Source organism: Vanacampus margaritifer, chromosome 14, assembly GCF_051991255.1.
Source record: "Vanacampus margaritifer isolate UIUO_Vmar chromosome 14, RoL_Vmar_1.0, whole genome shotgun sequence".
NCBI lineage: Eukaryota > Metazoa > Chordata > Actinopteri > Syngnathiformes > Syngnathidae > Vanacampus > Vanacampus margaritifer.
The window spans coordinates 11,907,373-11,925,566 of NC_135445.1; the positions used below are offsets into that span (position 1 = coordinate 11,907,373).

An 18,194-nucleotide genomic window follows, 5' to 3' on the forward strand; every position below is an offset into this window, starting at 1 on the left:
GGTGCTTGTCTGTCAATGTAAAATGTGTCTTAATTTGTGATTTTGAAAATTAAGAGACTTTCAGGAACGTGATAAATAGTTCCCAAGATGTCCTGAATGAACTGAATATTTTCAAGTTGAAATGGTTTCAGTTGAGTCGGTGAAGAAATGTGGAATTAGGAATTAGGAATTAAATGTTTAACAGTGAAATAAATGTAAAATAAAAAATGTCTGGTCGGCAGGAGGACACTTCTATGACCAGAAGTTAACATCCATCCGTGCTCCATCCTTCCTCCTTCGTCCCTCCTCCTCCTCCTACACCCCCCCCCCCCCCCCCCCCCACGCCAGTCGCTATGAGATCCCGGAGCGTCACACTTTGGAACCAGTCTGGCTTCAGCCACCCATGAGGATTCGCTACCAGGCACATTACACTGCAAGCTTTGTCACGCCGTTTCTTCCTCCCGCACCGGGACAACGAAGAAAGGAGGGGAAAACAAGCGTCCGCGGTGAGTTTGAGTAAATTGAAATCTGCTTTATTCCATGTTTTTTCCAACCCTGTTGCGCTAGCTCGCTAGCTAGCCGCTGTAAATGCTGCTATGGCTCGGGTAGTTGTGCACTTGAATCCCCCTTGCACTTGTTGCTCCCCTACGGAGAAAAGAAAACTATTTTAGTCGTTCTTGTTATCACTTTTCAGAAACCGCTCCTTCTTTCTGAGTTTCAAAAGAATTTGCTGCAAAAGTGCGAAGTCTAGACAGTTAGAAGTTTAAAAGTTCAAACTGTTCAAAGGGGTTACGGGCAGGGGTGAGGAACGTATGGGTCGCGGACTGTTTACTGTCCTCTGAGAGCATTAGATCAAGGCCAGATGGGGCGAAAAATGCTGACTAATGTTTATACGACAATAAAATTTTTAATCTTCTGAAACTGAAGTCAGAATCTTTCAATTGATTTGTCTTATTTATTTTATATATATATATATATATATATATATATATATATATATATATATATATATATGAGAATAAATTACTATCTCACGATAATAAATGTATTTTTTGAAGAAGAAATTCAAGTGTAAGGCCAAAATGTAATGAGAATATAGTCAGAATCCTATGCCAGTAATTCATATCATGGTATTAACTGTATCCCTTCATGGTAATGGAATAAATCACAGTATATATCTATTTGCTTACTGGTTTACATAGTCTTTTATTGAAGCTAAATGGATTAAAAAAACAATGAAAGAATAAATTTACTTTGGATAACAACACTTATTGTACAAATCTTAAATCAAAATTAAAAGTCAGCACTCTCTGGTACCAAATAGTGCAATCAAAAATTATTGCTGATATTTTAAATGAAAACAGTACAATTGACTTAGAGCAAGTATTCACTTGAAGATCACAAGTGGCCATTTATTTATATAGCGCTTTCAAACAGCCTTAGCTGTCACAAAGCGCTTTACAGATACATAACATAAAATAAACATAACATAAAACATTAACAGCAATACAATAAAATTACAACAAACCAACATTTTTTCATTCCTACATATGCTTTGATGTTTGGAGCAGTTATAGATGAAAGAGAAGAGAAAGTCTCAGACGCGACCACAACATGCATAAGACTACACATAGAGCTTGGGGGCCCCCTGGTGGCTTGGGCGCTCTAGGCAGTCGCCTACTTGGCCTATAGCAAGAAACGGCTATGCAGTTGGGGGGTGGTTATCAGTTGTGTTACTTGCGTCTCATCTAGCCTCAAGAACGGCGGATGGCGAACTAACGTTACATGCAGTATATCTGGTTGCAACACGTTTTTGTTTTGTGTTTTTTAATATATTTTTTGTACATTTTCTTTAAAATTTCTTGGGCTTGGGTGGGGGCCAGTTTACTTGGGTGGCCCGCCCACATATTAACATGATGTGGGAAACACTGCTGTGTTTTTATGGAATGGTCATACTTTTAACAGTAAAGCTGGTCAATGTGGACATTTATAATAATAACAACGTAGTACACTTCACTGTCTTTTTTGACAATTCCGAGCTTACGTTACAAGCCCAAATAGCCGTCTTATTTGGTAAAATGGCGCTCTCCGCTCATTAAAAAATATTGGACTTTGGATCGTTGTAATTAGATTTTCGAGGATTCTTTTGATTTCAAAATATGAGGAAATGTCGTTTGACTACTATAACAATCTGCCTGGTTTATAATAGTCGCAGGCAAAAGCAATACAATATGCTGTGCGTTTTTACCATGCTTGGAATTGTCAGTAAGCTTGTATATGATCATAATTTACCCTTGGCTCAATTTTGATGCGATTTCTTGTGGAATACAAGTTATTTTGGTGGCTACTCTTCTTGTTGAAGAGTAGCCACGTTGAAGTAAGACACCTGGTTCACTAAAATTCCTCCTCTCCCTGTGTGGCTGCCTTTCAAGGACAAACATGTTATAATATCAAAAGATTGAAATTGTAATTTTGCAAAAGGAAGTGAAGAAAAATATAATTAGTTTTACTTGAAATAATTTGCTAAATTTTACCTTCATCAATATTTACACTTTTTGTTCCACGGTTCTCAGTTCTTAGGAAACCTGGCCTCACTAATAATGGCCAACACAATAAACACAATGCTTTATGCTACAAAGTACAAAGTATTTAAAAGTGTCAAATTTTCACTTCATGTGAATGCATAATTAATAAACCAGCATTATATAAGCAGCAGACTCTTTTTCTCTCAGAAAAGCTGGCACCCAAAGGTCATTGGGAGGTTTCTACCCTTGATATGCATAAATTTAAGGATGCTCTTTCAACCTAAACAATAGGCTGACATTTATAGGCTGCAAGCTCGCTCAATGCATCAGCTCCATGTACTTTACCAGTACCGATGCTTTAACGCTGGCAATTTAAAAGCAATGGGAAGTCAATTTTGCACAGCATGCAAATGTATGTAGTATTAGCAGCTTCACTGCTACTAACTAGCCACTTTGGCCCCACCATTTTCCCCTCAATCCTGTCTGGCCGGAGTGCTGCATCCCCCGGAATCCTTAAAATTTCAGCCGGGCCACGACATCCCGTTCCTTATTGCACAAGTCTTCTACGCAACAAAGTTAATTTGCACTGGTCTTTCTTTGCCTGGTTCACGTCACTCGGGCCTTGTTGATATGATGGACTGTCCAGTCGAGATCATCGTGGTAGGGGGTTGGCTATAGGGAGCTAGCCCTAACAGGATATTGCTGCGTACTATTACACCGGCAGACAAATCATTAAACAGCTGGCAGTTGAGGCAGTTCTGTTGCTTGAACTGACTTTGCCTCAGGTTAGATGTTGTGTTTGTGTGTTGTGAGTTTGTCCTGGTGCCTTTTTGAAAGATTATGAAATGCCAGGGGAAGCAATTGACATATTTCTTCTATTTGCTCTTCAGGCACTGATTTCCCACACCCCTTTAACAGTTCCCTTTTGTTTCTAGGGCACCCTAAGATTGCACAGCTCAAAACTATGGGGGGAAAAGTATGCCTCTAAATCTCAGAGTTTGAGCTATTGCCACGCACAAGGTTACAAGCTTTAATAGTATTAGACAATCAGTCTGTTTGCTTTTGCTCTAGATTTTTGTCATGTCCTCTTCCAACTGCCTTTTTTTTTTAAATATTTGAGTCCAACGTGGGTTTAAACTTCGAGCTCATAGCGCGGCAGGCTTTACGTTCTTGAAAAACAACTGCACAAGAAACTAAAATAACATCAATTATTATTAATTTATATATTTACTGTTGTTTATTGCACAGAACTTTGATTCACAATTTATTTAGTTGTAATATTAACTTATGTTTATTAATTATACTTCAGTAATTGTAAAATGTTTAACCTTTATTTTTACTATTCCTCTGGCTTAATTGAATGAAAATGTATTGTATTTTTTATTTGTTAAGTTTTATATATTGAAAGGTAATTGTTAAATGTATTTTTTTTTACTCTTAAATAATGATGAACATTTACTACCACCAAAATTAAAACATAAAATTTAACAAAAAAAAAATGTTTTTCTTTTAAAGAGAGAGTACCAAAGGACCGAAAATTGGTACCTTTGAGTATCGGTATCGATTCCCAGGTACCGAGTGTTGGAACGGTGCCGGTTCAAATGTGAAAGTTACCCATCCCTGGCGTTGATATTTGAATTCTTTTTACGTAATACATTTAAAAAACCAACAAAATTGATGTCCTTTTTTTTTTGTCCTTTTGCAAGATTGATTTATGTAAATTGAATTAGTACTGGTCACAGCCTATTACTTGTTTTTCACATATTCACTTGAACCAGCAGACATGAGCTAAATGAAATGACACGCTTTTTCTTGTTAACGATAACCTTGCCTTCTCTAGAGGCTCCTTGTTTTCCAGTCTTAATCAATTTGAAGTGGTCTGGAAAAAGGGGAATTTCATCAGCGGGATGAAAACGAGTATTGTTCCAGACGTGAACTTTGTGCAGGAATGGCGCCCATCTTGCATCTCAGGCAGAATTTACTTACCATTTTTGGATGTTTTGGACCCCCAAAAAGGTTGGATCATATATTGCCTTTGCAAAAAAAAAAAAAAAAAAAAATGGTTTCAGTAACTAAGCATCATGAAGTGTGTGTCATGTCAGTGTTGCATATTCCATGTTGCATCATATCCTACAACCTCTGCTTGAAAAGAAGGCGGATCAACAATTCACCTCCCACTGTGGCAGTCACTGTAGTCTTTGACGCTGACACCCCCAAATCAATCCCCCCCGCCTTACACAACAATGACCAAGCAATGAATAAGGGGGTGTACTTACATAGTGTTGACAATGCAATGTCTTTTCCATGGTTTTCAAAATATTTACACAGAAGACAACCCTTTTCTTTTGCACAGCCTTTTCAAGCCAAGATTTATCTACCTTTTTCTGGGTTGATGTTAAGGATAGATGATTATCATGAGTGAAACAACAACAGTCCAGTACAGTCGGCAGCATGGTGACCCCCTAGTATATAACTTCCGAGGTTTTGGGTTCAAATCTTGGGTCCTGCCTTCCTGTGTGTAGTTTGCATGTTCTTTCCGTGCTTGTGTGGGTTTTCAACAGGTGTTCCAACTTTCTGCTACAATTCAAAAACATTTGAGGTCAATAGAGGGTTCCGACCTTTGTGCTAAAAATAGCAACATCCCACAATCCCATGCGGCCGACCATAGCGGTAGGTAGGTAAGTCCCCCTTTTCAATGTGAACACCGGTTAGTGTAAATATTTACAGTAGATTCGTTTACGCGACGAAAGTTTTTTAGTGGACTTTGACAATCTGTAGTGAGGGAACAGTACACGGAGAGTGCGCGTTATGCCTACAAATTGTGTTTGATAGGCGACGTACGTATAAACTAAAACAAAGACTGGATTTGCTGACCCAAAAGTACTGCACTGCACAACGTATATTGATATTACATTACATTATGAAATTGCATTATTACATACAAGCCATTTTAAATCTTTCCCACTAAATCCCGACACGCTATACTGTCACTCTCTTGGTGACTGGAGGTGCTCGCAGGTAAACAGGAGCGTTTAACGCCCTCGAGTGTGATTGTGACCCAACTTGCTTTAGTGTACTAATACGTTATATTAAAGGTAGAAATAGTGTGATGTTTTTTTCTTCTTCTTCAGAGTAGTCTAACTTATGTTAGAGGCGAATTATTTGTCCTCTTTTGCGTGTTCCAAAAAATTGAAGATAGACTTCTTGTGAGAAAAACTCCTTGCAAAGATGATTTATTACAGAGAATCTCCGGTCACACAACACTGAAAAACATCACGTAAAAGGTGGAATTCCAGGGTGCGTGTGTGCCCCCTCTTTTGCGGAATACAGCTTTTAAAGAATCCAAATCAGTAAGAGCACCTATTTCTCCTCCCATCATGAATAAGTATAACTGATTGGTTCTCACACAATATGTTACATAATATTATTTTCGTACACAGTCCGCAGCTGTGTTCCATCTTTTTAGACAAAATATACTCTCAGGGTACTTTTCGTACTTTTTTCCCAAAACAATATCTCACAAACAAATTGAACTGGATTTAGAGTGGCCGTGAGTGATGGTGCTCTCAGGGTATGTGTGTGGCAAAATCTGTTCTCACGAACAGAACGTGTGTGCGCAAAACACTGAGAAGGAATTTTTTGACAAAAACAAGGTCAAATTATACTGAGTTCAACACTATTTCACCTACTCTACACATCTATAAAACATTTCAACATGGTTAATATATGAAATAAAGAATTAAAAATGTTAATAATGTATAACACTTATGAGATGAAAATATTAATGTAAAAAAATATTTTACCTGTAACAAAGTGATCAAAACAAACGCTTGTGGCGTGGTAGATTTGATCTGTTGATCGCAGCCAGCCAAGCTCGTCTTCGTCGTTCACTCTTCTTCTGGGTTTCTAATCCCTGATTTGTAATCATTTTCGGCAGTCAAAAAAACCCCTTTCCGCCTTTCCCCCCAGACTCCTACAGTAAATGATTATGCACGAAGAAGGCATAACAAACTTCCTTCTGCTTCACCGAACAATAACAAATGTTGCGTTAGTAGCAGGGCTTTACTACCAATATGGACCCAGGCAGTGCATTCTGGGTAATCTGAAAAGTTCTCTGAACCCTCTAGTGACGATTCTAAATTGTCCAAACTGTAGGTGTGAATGTGAATCGTTGGTGATAAGTCCAGGGTGTACCTTACCTCTCGCCCAGTCAGCCGGCATAGACTCTGGCTCGGTCACAACTAACTGAATGGTTAAAACGACAGCTTAAGCTTTTTTTTAAGCTTTCACTTAAATGTCCCATTCGTCACCAAATCTTTGTTCTTGGATTCCACCTGGCTTTTTCACGTAAGGAGTTTGACATATGGCAGGCGCCCACCCATATTGTTCTCGCCATGCAGGATCGGGTCAGGGGGCAGCCTTTGGTGCTCTGATGTTGAGGTGTCTGGTGCTGTGTTTTCTCCACACATCAGACATCGTGGCCAGCCCACATCACCCCCTTACCTAACACCACACATCCTCCCCATCCCCACTCCCCAGCCACAACAACGCCGAACCCCTTCCCACCCCCAGGCTGAAATCATTTGCTATTGGCAGGGAGGGGCACCATCTGCCTCCATAGACCAAGCAGACTTGCCTGTAGAGGCATTTGGTGTGTGGCGTGTGTGCGCGCGTGCATGTGTTTGTCACTGGCCATGCATTACTGCATTTCTGCATTCCAAAGATGTTTTAGCGAACCATAGAGTAGATCAAGCCTTAGAATAAACTGATAAGAAGGACAGAGACGGAAGCCTGTTTCATACAGAGGTCACGCCAAATTACTGTATCACTGCTTTAACAGAAGTCCTGGTGTTTTCCCACCCTTGCCTTCGCCATGAACTCTTCAAAGGCAGGATACTGCCAACAACAGCCTTCAGATCGATGACCGGTATGCGTTTAAAATAGTCGAACAGCGGTAATGTCTTTCAAAACAGCAGGATTGAGCCCAGATTCAAACCTGGAACCTCAGGCAGAGCAGTGCTAACTACTAGTACCTCAGTGTCCTGCCTGTCTGACTGAGTCAGTTTGAACAACATGACACAAACTCTGGGAAATTGAGATACATGCATGCTCATGTTTTTCATCTTATAGCAATATAGCTCTTATTTAAGCAGGAGTTCAGAACATTCAGACCTTCAGATTCTCCCTGTTTCCACTATTCTTAACACCAATCTTATTGGCTTTGTTTGACCGCCTGATATTTTGCAATTATGCACATTTTGTAATCAGCTGTAATTTGATTGGTGAAGTAAGACGTAACATATTATAATAATATACATAAGTAGTTATTGGAAATGCACCTTGTCAATCACCAATCCAGCATTCTGCCACTTGCGCAAAACTCACAATGACATTTACCGATACATATAACAGAAGTGAAGAACAAAAGCTTTATTTATTTATACGCTCCTTGATTTCACAATTTAGCTAATATTCAAATTGTAGACTTTTAAAGTGACAAATTAATTGAATTAATTTGCTTTATTGCCCAGCCTTAATACGGGTATTTGCAAAAGTCCAGTAATACAGTATAAGACTATTATCCTGCGTCTGCGTCCCACTTCACTTCGTTTTGCCATGCAGGAGTTGCAACTCTTAAATCCACAAGTTTTTCTTCATTAAAATAATTTTGAAAAGGTTCCAAATAAAGTATTTATTCCTAATTTATTTTTATTGCACATTTTGAAAGTAGCTGAAAATCAAATTATGTTATTGTTAATAAATAAATGTTTTATATTTAAATCACGCTCATCGTTTATCGCCCCAGGCTTCGCTGACGACATAGCTGAGTGCAGCGCAAAGCTCCTGATGCATTGCCGCTGACAACCAACTTGGCTGTGTGTTTTTTTTTTTTTTTTTTTAAAGGTTCCCAGCATTTAGTGTTGCCGAGGGCACGGGGTTGGAAGGGAATGGCAGCGGGAAGGCAGCCCGCATACAGTACATTCTGTTTGTTGTGTTTGTCCTGTTCCTCCTCCTCCTATCCTTGTCTTACGGCCATCTGCATGCAAGGCAACATTGACTTTTACAGGTGGCAGGTTTGAATCTTTTTCCCTGGAACGGTTTACAAACAGTTAGTATCCTATCCACCTTATTCCCAGGCCCCATCAGCCTTTGCATTTTTTTTTATGGGCGCAACTTCCGGTATGATCAGAAACCGGCAAGTTTGTTTCAGATCACTTCACTTACCTTGTGTGTTGTCTGAGTCCCTACACTTAAGAGCAATTTAAAAACAATAAATCGTTAGCCTCTCATGTACAGTTAAACCAACAGGTAAACTGACCTTGGCTTGAAGCTATAAACATGACATGTACATTGCAAGCCCTAAATTGTGTGCACTGTTACTGCAAAACTGTTATAGTCATGTTTATCTGTTATTCAGTGTGATTTATGTTTCAAACTTTTACTGAACCTTAATTGTAAAACACATTTAAATAATTTTGTAAAAAGACAAAAGCAGCTGACAAGAGGAAAATGGCTCTTTATAACAATTTATTTCTTACATATGATAAGGCAAAGCATACTTTTTTTTTCCTTACAGGAGAGCTCAGTATTGTTCATTCGATTTGACATCATCATTGCTCTCCTTTTTAAAAAAAAAAATAAAAAATCCAACAAATCAATTAAAATAAATTTAATAAATGTTTTTTTTTTTTCGTTTTTTTTTTTAAAATACATATACATATATATATACATATACACACATATATATATATATATATATATATACATATATATATACATATACACACATATATATATATATATATATATATATATATATATATATATATATATACCTTTTTTTGTATGTGGGTGAGTATGTGTATGTGCATGTGTGTGTGTGTGTGTGCGTGCGTGCGTGTGTGTATTCATCAGTTCACCTAAAGCCCATTAAAAAAAAATCCCATACTAATAATATAATATAATAATAAATTGCCAGATGCAGAAACATCAATGTAAGTTATCACGCAAATGTACGGAGCACACCCTCACCGTTGATGGAAGGTTGTCCTATGGTGATATATATATATTTTTTTCGTGTTACAGCTGACAACCAACCAAGTCTTGCGCCAAACAGGAAACGTAAAAACTTGTTGGAGCAAGGGTTCACCATATCGATTCAATCGGCTAAATATGACAATAACTCAGAGGGAACACTGTGACAGAGCTCATCTTGCGTTGTAGTCCCATCACCTCCAAAATGGTGGATACATCTGAGGACGTGCATTGCATGTTCCCTGTTGGTTCCCCCACTACAGTGCCTAACTGTTTAACAGCTAGCCCCTGTGCTTAAAGGAGAGAAGAAAGCGACCCCCCCCCCCCGTCACAATAGACACACTCCCATATGCCCCCTCCCCCGTCTCCGACTTGCTTCCTCCTCCTCGAGTCGATTGTGTGTGTATTGAGGTTTTCCAGAGACGAAACCGCTCCTGCACAGTAGCAGATGAGCGCCGTCCCTGCCCGCCCTTTTTCCATGGCGGATGACAGAGAGCGGCGTGGGTGAAGATGACATGTCATATTTGGTTGATTCAAATGGTTCTGTTTCCGTTTGTCTGTCATGCACCCATGCGACCGAGCAGAAAAATCTATCCACCTGCAGGATCTTCCCCCGCACTCGTCATGGTAAGACTCCTGTCGTTGCATTATTGGTACAGAAATCAGATTTTGTGCACAGTGCAGTGCAGACTCGCTTGCACAGTCAATGCTATTTTTACTCTCCTCCTGAAGTAAATAATTCAGTATTGTGGTGGATTGTACTTTCCGGGTAGGACTTTTTATTGTGTGGGAGGGGATATACCTTCATAGGTGACAAATGTGTGGTATGAGGTGGTAATCTGGAAAGTCATTGCTTTTCAAAGTCACTATCTTGGATCTATTGTTTTTTTTTACACTACATTTAAAAAAATGTTCAGTACTGCTAATCTTGTTAGGATCACTGCAGATTTATTGATTGGCTCAGATGCTAACTGGACCCACAGTAAGCTATGTGAACTAGGGATGAGCACTTGACTTTATCAATTTGTGGATATGTTTTAAATTAGGGATGTAAGATATATATTACCTTATTATACACAGTCCTAATATATACTGCAAATAGAGTACAAATATGAGTTCTAGTGGCTTTTCACCACATTGAAAACAGCCCAGACAAGATGGCACGACCAGCGGAACCTCTGTTGAATGTTGTCTGGCAGATGGCATAGGCGGCGGAAGCAACATAAACAAGACTGGGCAGCTGAGCCGAGCTATGCCTAAGTTAAATGTCTAAAAGGTGAGGATAAGTGGTTCCGAAAATGGATGGATAGCAAACCCTATAAAGGCCTAGATACACCAATCCGGCGTCGGCCAAATCTGACCGACGCCTACCCCCTGTGGCGTTGGGCCAGACGTCAGCACGTCGTGTAGAAAAATGACGTAAATACACACCGCACCGACACTAACTATTACGTACCTTCAGCGCATGCGCGAGAAGTAATTCCCCTCCATACCATCGGCGGCGGTAGTCATTATTATATAACGGGATATAAAAACGTAAACAACTCATACCGGTGTTGACAGCGGCGCCGGGGTAAACGCGGCGGCCAGCTGGTGAAGCGAAAATGGCCGCTGGAACAAGCTTCGTATGGATGTACTCCGTTGTGGCGTATCCTGGACCCTGTCGACTCCTGGCTGCTACCGAGCGTTGGTTCACCCAAAAAGCTTCGTCCGCGCTGCCCTTCGCGTTTTGGACGCGGTGCCGACCTCCAGCTTCTGAAGGAGCTTCCTCGAGACCGCCGGACAGAAGGGCCATGCATCCCTACTGCTCCCACAAGGATCGCGTGGTAATTGACAAACAAAACGTTTATTTTGAGGGAGTTTTTCCTTTCCAACAACTTTGATCTCCTATGCCTGACGGAGACCTGGACTGTCGCTGGTGAGTCCACCGCTATGATTGATTTACTACCACCTGGCTGTACTTACTGGACGTCGGGCCGAGGTGGAGGTTTTACGGTGTGGTCACGGAGCGGCGTGGTGTCTGTCGGCGTGTGTAGTGGAGGACCCAAAATGCAGGGAGGCAGGAGAACCACAGCAGGAGTGCGGGCGAGACTGGCGTGCTTTATTTTACAGAAAACACTAACCGAGGAACTGGTTAGCATAAAATAAACAAGGAACTGAAAAGGTACAAAATCAAAATGACAGCCAGAACTCCGGGGGTGACCGTGACAAGCGGCAATGATCCCACACGGACTGATCACCACCCGGTAACTAAATGCACCCACACTAATTGGGTAACTAGCCACACCAGGGGCCAGGCACAAGTGGCTGAGGGCCCGGATTGGTCAACCCGCGGAAGGGCGGGAACCCACTCAGGGCCCTCAACCAAAGCCAGATCTCCCCAGACATGACAGGAGGAACAGCGACTATTTAAATTTTTTATTTTTTTTTAAAAAATCTAAACGATGTCTTATTTACCACATCGATCACAGCTTTGAAGCCACCTTCTTTGAAGTCGGCCAAACTGTCACTGTGCATTGTCATTTACCGACCTCCAAAATACAATAAGGACTTTTTAAACGCCTTTGCAAATCTTCTTGCCGAAATCATGCTGCAATATGATCATATCCTCTTTATGGGGGACTTTAATAGTCACGTGTGCTGTCCTGAAAAAACATAAAGTTGAGTTGAGTACTGTTTATCCGCGTTGTCACTTGCTCTTCTTGCCTTGTTCGCTGATTCGCTAGCTAACAGCCAATCACAGTGATCAAATGCCCCCGACGGCGATTCAACATGTCGAATTTGCTGGAACTCGATCCGACTTCACGACAGTAATTTATACACTGGCGCATGCCGTCGGCCCAGCGCTGTCCATCTCCCGATGTCGGATTGGTGTTTCTAGGCCTTAACACAGGAATCAGGAAGCAGAACTAAAGCGATAACCGGCGATGCATGTGGCTAATAAAAGTCAATGAATGTCAGGTTAAAGAGCTCCTGCTCGTACATAAAAGCGTCAGCATCGAAGGCAGCGGAACATCAGAACAGGCAACAAATGTCCTATTTTTGCATGATTTATATATACACTTACAAAAGACTGCCTGGTGTTGTGTAGGGGCTGATGGTCCTGGGTGGGGTCCATTCAACTCTCTGTCCAGTCATAGTAATTATCAAAAAATAATAATACATTTTTGGTTTGGGCAATCTGTTTTGGATTATGTGCTTACTGTCTATTTTAAAATAATGTTGTAAAACATGACTTTAAAAGTCAATCTCATTTTTTCAGTGTCCAGTGCTTCAAAAATTGGTATACCAACACTTATCTGCTTATGGGGAACTAAATCCCACTTTGGCGGGCCGTAATCTGTGTTATTTCAGCACGCTAACACATAACACAGCATATTAATCTCGGAATCTAATGTGGCTATTGTAATCCCTTAAAGGCAGATGAGATGAAGAGCTAATGCCTGATTTTCCTGTCAGCTACAGGATGCATCATATTAAAATATCCTCCTCCAAAAACCCTGATTGGTAAGAATGATATTCTTTGTCTCCTCCTGCATGTACTTTTAAGTGTTAAAATAAGCAACCAATAAGTTTTTTTGTTTTTTTTTATTATACATGTACTGTATCTCCATTTGCCATCACAACATTGCTTTGTACAAGAACTTCGTCCTACCTGTCCCATTCACTTTGTTTTGAAGGTCGCTGTTATTTTTCTCAAATACCCCAAGTATTGAAAGCCTAAAAAGGTTTGCGCAAAATAACAATAACATGTCTGATTGATTCTTGTTTATTTTCGTCAAGACAAGACTTGTGGTGGTTTTCTTTTAGTGCCATCAACCTCAAATACTGTAATTAATGCATCAGTACTGACTCTGATGGATGCTTAACAAGCAAAGAGAAGCAGTTTGCTGTTAATTTGGTTTAAAAAAAACAAACAAATGCCGACAATGTTGGATTTTGAACAAAAGTTATTTCCATAGAACCGAGTCTGACTTTCTAGCAAGACGAAAGATATTTGCCATATACTTTGATATAGTAAGACATTTGTTGACAACCACCGGATTGGCTTATGAATGAAAATGTTTTGAACATATATATTCAAATACATATATTTTTGAGTCTATTTATTGCACAAGTCAAAACCAGGTGGCTTAAGTGGCTATTTAACCTCAAATTGTGCAAATTTCAATGTAAACCACTGAGAACAATGCAAGCTTTTTGAAGCAGTTATTTTACCTAGCCTAGTACCTACTGTTGCTAGCTGAAAAGAACAAAGGCACTATCCAGATCATCATCATAGGGTAACTAACATTTACATAAGCACTTCCCTTTTTTTGGACAATGATTTTCCAAACAAGTAAAAACAGCACCTAAGCAGTGATGTCTTTTACTGATGCTAATTCTGGCTAATCATTTTTTTTTGTTTTTGTTTTAGTTTGCTATAAAATGTTCGACAACACGGACAGCAATCTGTGTGGCATCACTACAGTATGATCCCCCCCCTCCCATCAGCATTTGCCCTGTGTGTTCTTCGATAGCATTATACTATTTGCTCTGTACCTTGAGAATTACTTTTCTCTGTTCAGCTAGCTGGGTGGGGGTGGGGGGTGCTTCAGTCTCCACGGTAACAGTATCCCACAGAACTTGTCTCTGAGGGAGCAGGGCTCGTTATGGCAATTGTGAGCCACTGAAGCATGTCTGCTTAGTTCAGAATTGTCTGCTGGCCTGATTGTCATTTTGTGGATATGACTAATCACAGAGGAAGGAATTTCAAGGGTGATACCGCAATTTGTGATTGTAACTAACTTTCTGTTCTTCTTTTTTGTCTTGGGCAGTTTGGCGTTTCGAGAGTCCTGGGCCTCGTCCTCAACCCGTTTTAACTGTGCAAGGGGGGGGGAGTGAGAAGACATTTTAATGAACCACTACACGCTAGTCGACGCCATGACCGATAGGTAAGTGGCGTGTCCTCTTCATGCAAGTGTCTGGCTGTGTTCTGGCCTAGCTAACCTGTTTATTCAGTGTGAAAGTAAGACATCCCTGCAGTGTTGCTGCTGTGGCTCAAGCAATAACACTCCACTCACTCTTTGCGAAGTGTTGTTTGAGTGTTCTAGTGCACCACCAGAAGGGTACATGGGGTGAGGGAGTTCATAACATAGAGGAGTAAATGGTTATGGTTGTGTGGGTGGGTGTTGAAAGGAGTGGGGGGGTGTAAAGACTGTTTTGCTCCCCCCTGAAATTGTATGACATTTGCACAGAGGCTGATTTGCATTTCTTGTTACCACTGACAAAACGGCAAGCTGACGGCCTTTGAGGCTTTGTTACAATATGTTACTTTCTTTGTAATTCCCTCATTAAGTTCTTTTCAGTTTTTTTCTGCTTTCGTTTGTCAACTTTTTTTTTTTCCATCTCTCCATATGGGTTCGAAGGATTGGGGTGCGGTAGGCAATAAGCGGAATAAGCGCCAGAGGCCGGTCAGCTGAAAGGGATCTTCGCAAACAACAAGGCTGCTCCTATTATGAAGCGGCCTCAAGAATGCTGAGCACAAAATGTTTCTCACAATGTGAACTTTAAGAGCCACGGTGGTCTACTGGTTGGCACATCTGCCACATGGTTCAATACAATCATATCATGTTTCAGTTATTGGTCTGGTCTGTAACGTGCAGTTTTAAGGAAAGGGAGGGAGGACGCTACATTGCACCCAGGCTGGTCTCTATTTGGCTTCAGGCTGCAAAATGCAAAGCAGCCTGTGAATGATTGTTTTTTGTGATTGGCATTGAAAGGCATTCATTGACATATGCCCATCACGTACCATCACGCGGAGCACCACTATCCTGAACGTGACCCATGAGTGTCTTGTCAGACTCGATTCTGTAAAACATTTCATCTGAATTACATTTTCATTGTTCAATGTCGCCTTTGGTTCTTGTCTTGACGATGCAGGCTTTTGAATGTCTTCAATAATGTCTGAAGCAGAAGTGTGTTTTGAGGGACAGTTCTCGCGATTCATTAAAACTTGTTCATTACCCGTGGTTGTTGTAATGAGCTCAAAATTATCTGAAGAAAACAAAGTAGTAGTCACCACTGCTTGTCTTGTCTTGAAGTACTTGTGACCATTGATCAATAAAAAAAACATGACAGTCGTCATCCAAGGTTGTCTGAACTGGGTTCATTTAAGTAAAAAAAAAACGTATTTTCATCTGTCTTATAGGTACACTTAACCGCAAATCAATAAGAACATGGAAAATCAGTTTGAAAGCAAAAAATTAAATGTCATAATGGACTTACAAGGTTGTCATCGGACAGCAGTGTAGTATTTGAATGTGTTTAATAGGGCTGTAATGATTATTTGAATAATTGCTTAACCTGATGATTTTTTTTATTGGATTAAAAAATATATATATATTTTTTTTAAATAAACCTTTGCACCACATTATTAAAAAAAAAATTGATTATGATTATGGTTTTGTACAAAACGTGACAAAAAAACAGGCAAAAATGTTGATTGCTTTCCCAAAGTAAAAACAGATGTTGTTAAATGTCTTATTTTGACTAAGCACGGAAACATAATCAATCTGCTTTCATGGAGGACAACAGAAATCTGAGAACGATTTACTGTTGAGAGGCTGAAATTCCAGGGACAGTTTTACAATTTTAAGTAAGCAAGGTCACTAAATGATTCATCGATTATCAAAATAATTGTCAATGAATTTGATCATCGATTAGTTGTTGATTAATTGTTGCATCTATAGTGTTTAAAAAAATGTTACAGCTTCATTTTGTTAAGCCAGTATACCTGCTGGACTGTCTTTTTAAAGACCAACATTTATGTTTAAAATAAGAGTAAACAGTATTTCATTCCGGTTCATCTGGAGTTCTTTAATATGAAGTGAAAATGTAAGATTAAGTGATGATGTTGATGAACTGTGTGCCTCGGATGAAAGGTATCTGAGCAACCAAGAATGATCGAAAAGGAGGGGGAGGGGCCATCTTTTTTATTGTTTGTCTGTTGTCGTACGATTGTTCAATAGCGAAGAATGATAAATGTTATTCCAAAAGGAAGTGAGGGGAAAAGTTGGGGGAGGTCTCCTCCCCGGCCAAAAGGCAACAAAGCCCCCTTCCTCAACACAAAACCACTTAACATCCATACAAAGGAAAGCAGTAGATGCTTCTTATTTGCTTTCCAATTCGCAAAACACGCAAATAAACGTCCCCTTATCTCCTTGAAACAAACATTAGTTCAGTGTGGGATCGGGCCACATTCCTGTTAGATACAAGCATTCCATTCGGTATTCCCAGATACTAACTGGCCGCTCTCCATGTCCAACCTCCTAAACAGAGTTGACCATGCTCATATTTGCCTGTTTTGGCCACTTGTATTTTGTGTGCTTTTTACGCATCTACCAGCATTAAAGCTCGGCCTCCAGCGATACAGAAGCTTTTGGGATGAGGAAAGTTTGAAAAGCCAGATTTGCCTCTGTAATCCTCTTCAACACAGCCCCCCCTTCTTCCTTTCCTGAGAAGGATTTCGCTAAACAGGAATTTCATGCCCTCTTAGAACAAGTTTTTCCTCTTGTTGTGGATTATTTGGAAAGACGGCTGATTCCCAAATATGAAGACAGAGAGAGTACAGTGAAACCTTAAAGTTTTCTGGAAACCTATTCTGTAAAGAAGCCATGTTATGCATTTTCTCCTCAATTTAAAACACTTTACAGGTGTCTCAATAATGTGTGCGACATGCTTTTATGATAATACCCCAAGGATCATGAATTACAGCATACTTTTGCACTTTTTTCTGTGTCATGCAAGTGAGCCAATGCGCACCCTTGACACTCTACTAATGGTTTCCTACTCAGTCCTGGATATTCTTTGTCTTGCTTTTGACCAAAACCTGTTTGTTCCAATCCGAACCTTGTCATTTTGTTTCCCTCCCCCAGATGCAGTGATCCCAGTCGATGGCGCTGTCAGGGAGCGTGATTGTATATAGATAGAGGGGGTGGATTGCAGAAAGGATAATGTGAGAAAATTTAGGAACGCGGGGGGTGGTGGTGACGTTTTCCTGGAATGAACCACCATTGCGGTCCTCTGTATACCCATGTGCTTTGTTTTCTGCGTGAGTCAAGATCCTCCATGTTGTTGTTGTTGGTGGTGTTTTTTTTTCTTTCTTTTCTTTTTTTTAAAGAGAAGCCAGTAATGTAACTACCCCCTGAGTGCCTTTCATTCAGCAACCTTAGATTTATAAAAAAATAAATAAATAAATAAAAATCTTCCCATGAAATAAGAGTGATAGTTTCAGGTTTGAACTTGCAAGTTCTTCCACTGTACTGCTATTTGTTCGCAAGTAATGTGATCTATAAAATTCTATAAATAAATACCACATTTTATTGATTAATTGGAAATTGATATGGCTGTAGCCATATGAGTTGGCAGTTGGAGCTGTGGTTGGTTTCAGACGCTCAATACTAATCTGTTGTGGTTTGCAATCTAGGTGGTCGAGACAGTTGAGTCTAGAGGAAGATCAGAAGTTATTTCACCACAAAACACCTGCCTTGAACGAATTCTAATCTTTTTAAAGGCGCTTTATAATACTATAAATTCAGATTAGGTGCACCAGACAGGGATGTGATTTTTCTGCTAATTCGCGGAATTCCGCTTTTTTTAGCCCCCCCCCCCCAA

General features: G+C 40.1%; 1 protein-coding gene across 8 annotated transcripts in view; it reads left to right on the forward strand.

Moving 5' to 3' along the window:
- Positions 1–318: 318 nt before the first annotated feature.
- sema4d (sema domain, immunoglobulin domain (Ig), transmembrane domain (TM) and short cytoplasmic domain, (semaphorin) 4D) overlaps positions 319–18,194 on the forward strand; it is a 49,854-nt gene continuing 31,978 nt past the window's right edge. For 2 of the 8 annotated variants that reach the window (XM_077542623.1, XM_077542617.1), the window contains exons 1-2: positions 319–485; positions 14,357–14,473. Coding sequence is in view for 5 of the 8 variants with exons in the window: in XM_077542617.1 (XP_077398743.1) it covers positions 14,436–14,473 (38 nt within the window). In the remaining 3 variants the exon portion in view is untranslated. Of the gene's footprint in view, positions 486–9,958; positions 10,167–12,958; positions 13,047–14,356; positions 14,474–18,194 lie in introns of those variants that run through there. The other 6 variants (XM_077542618.1, XM_077542622.1, XM_077542619.1 and 3 more) reach the window with 6 other exon arrangements.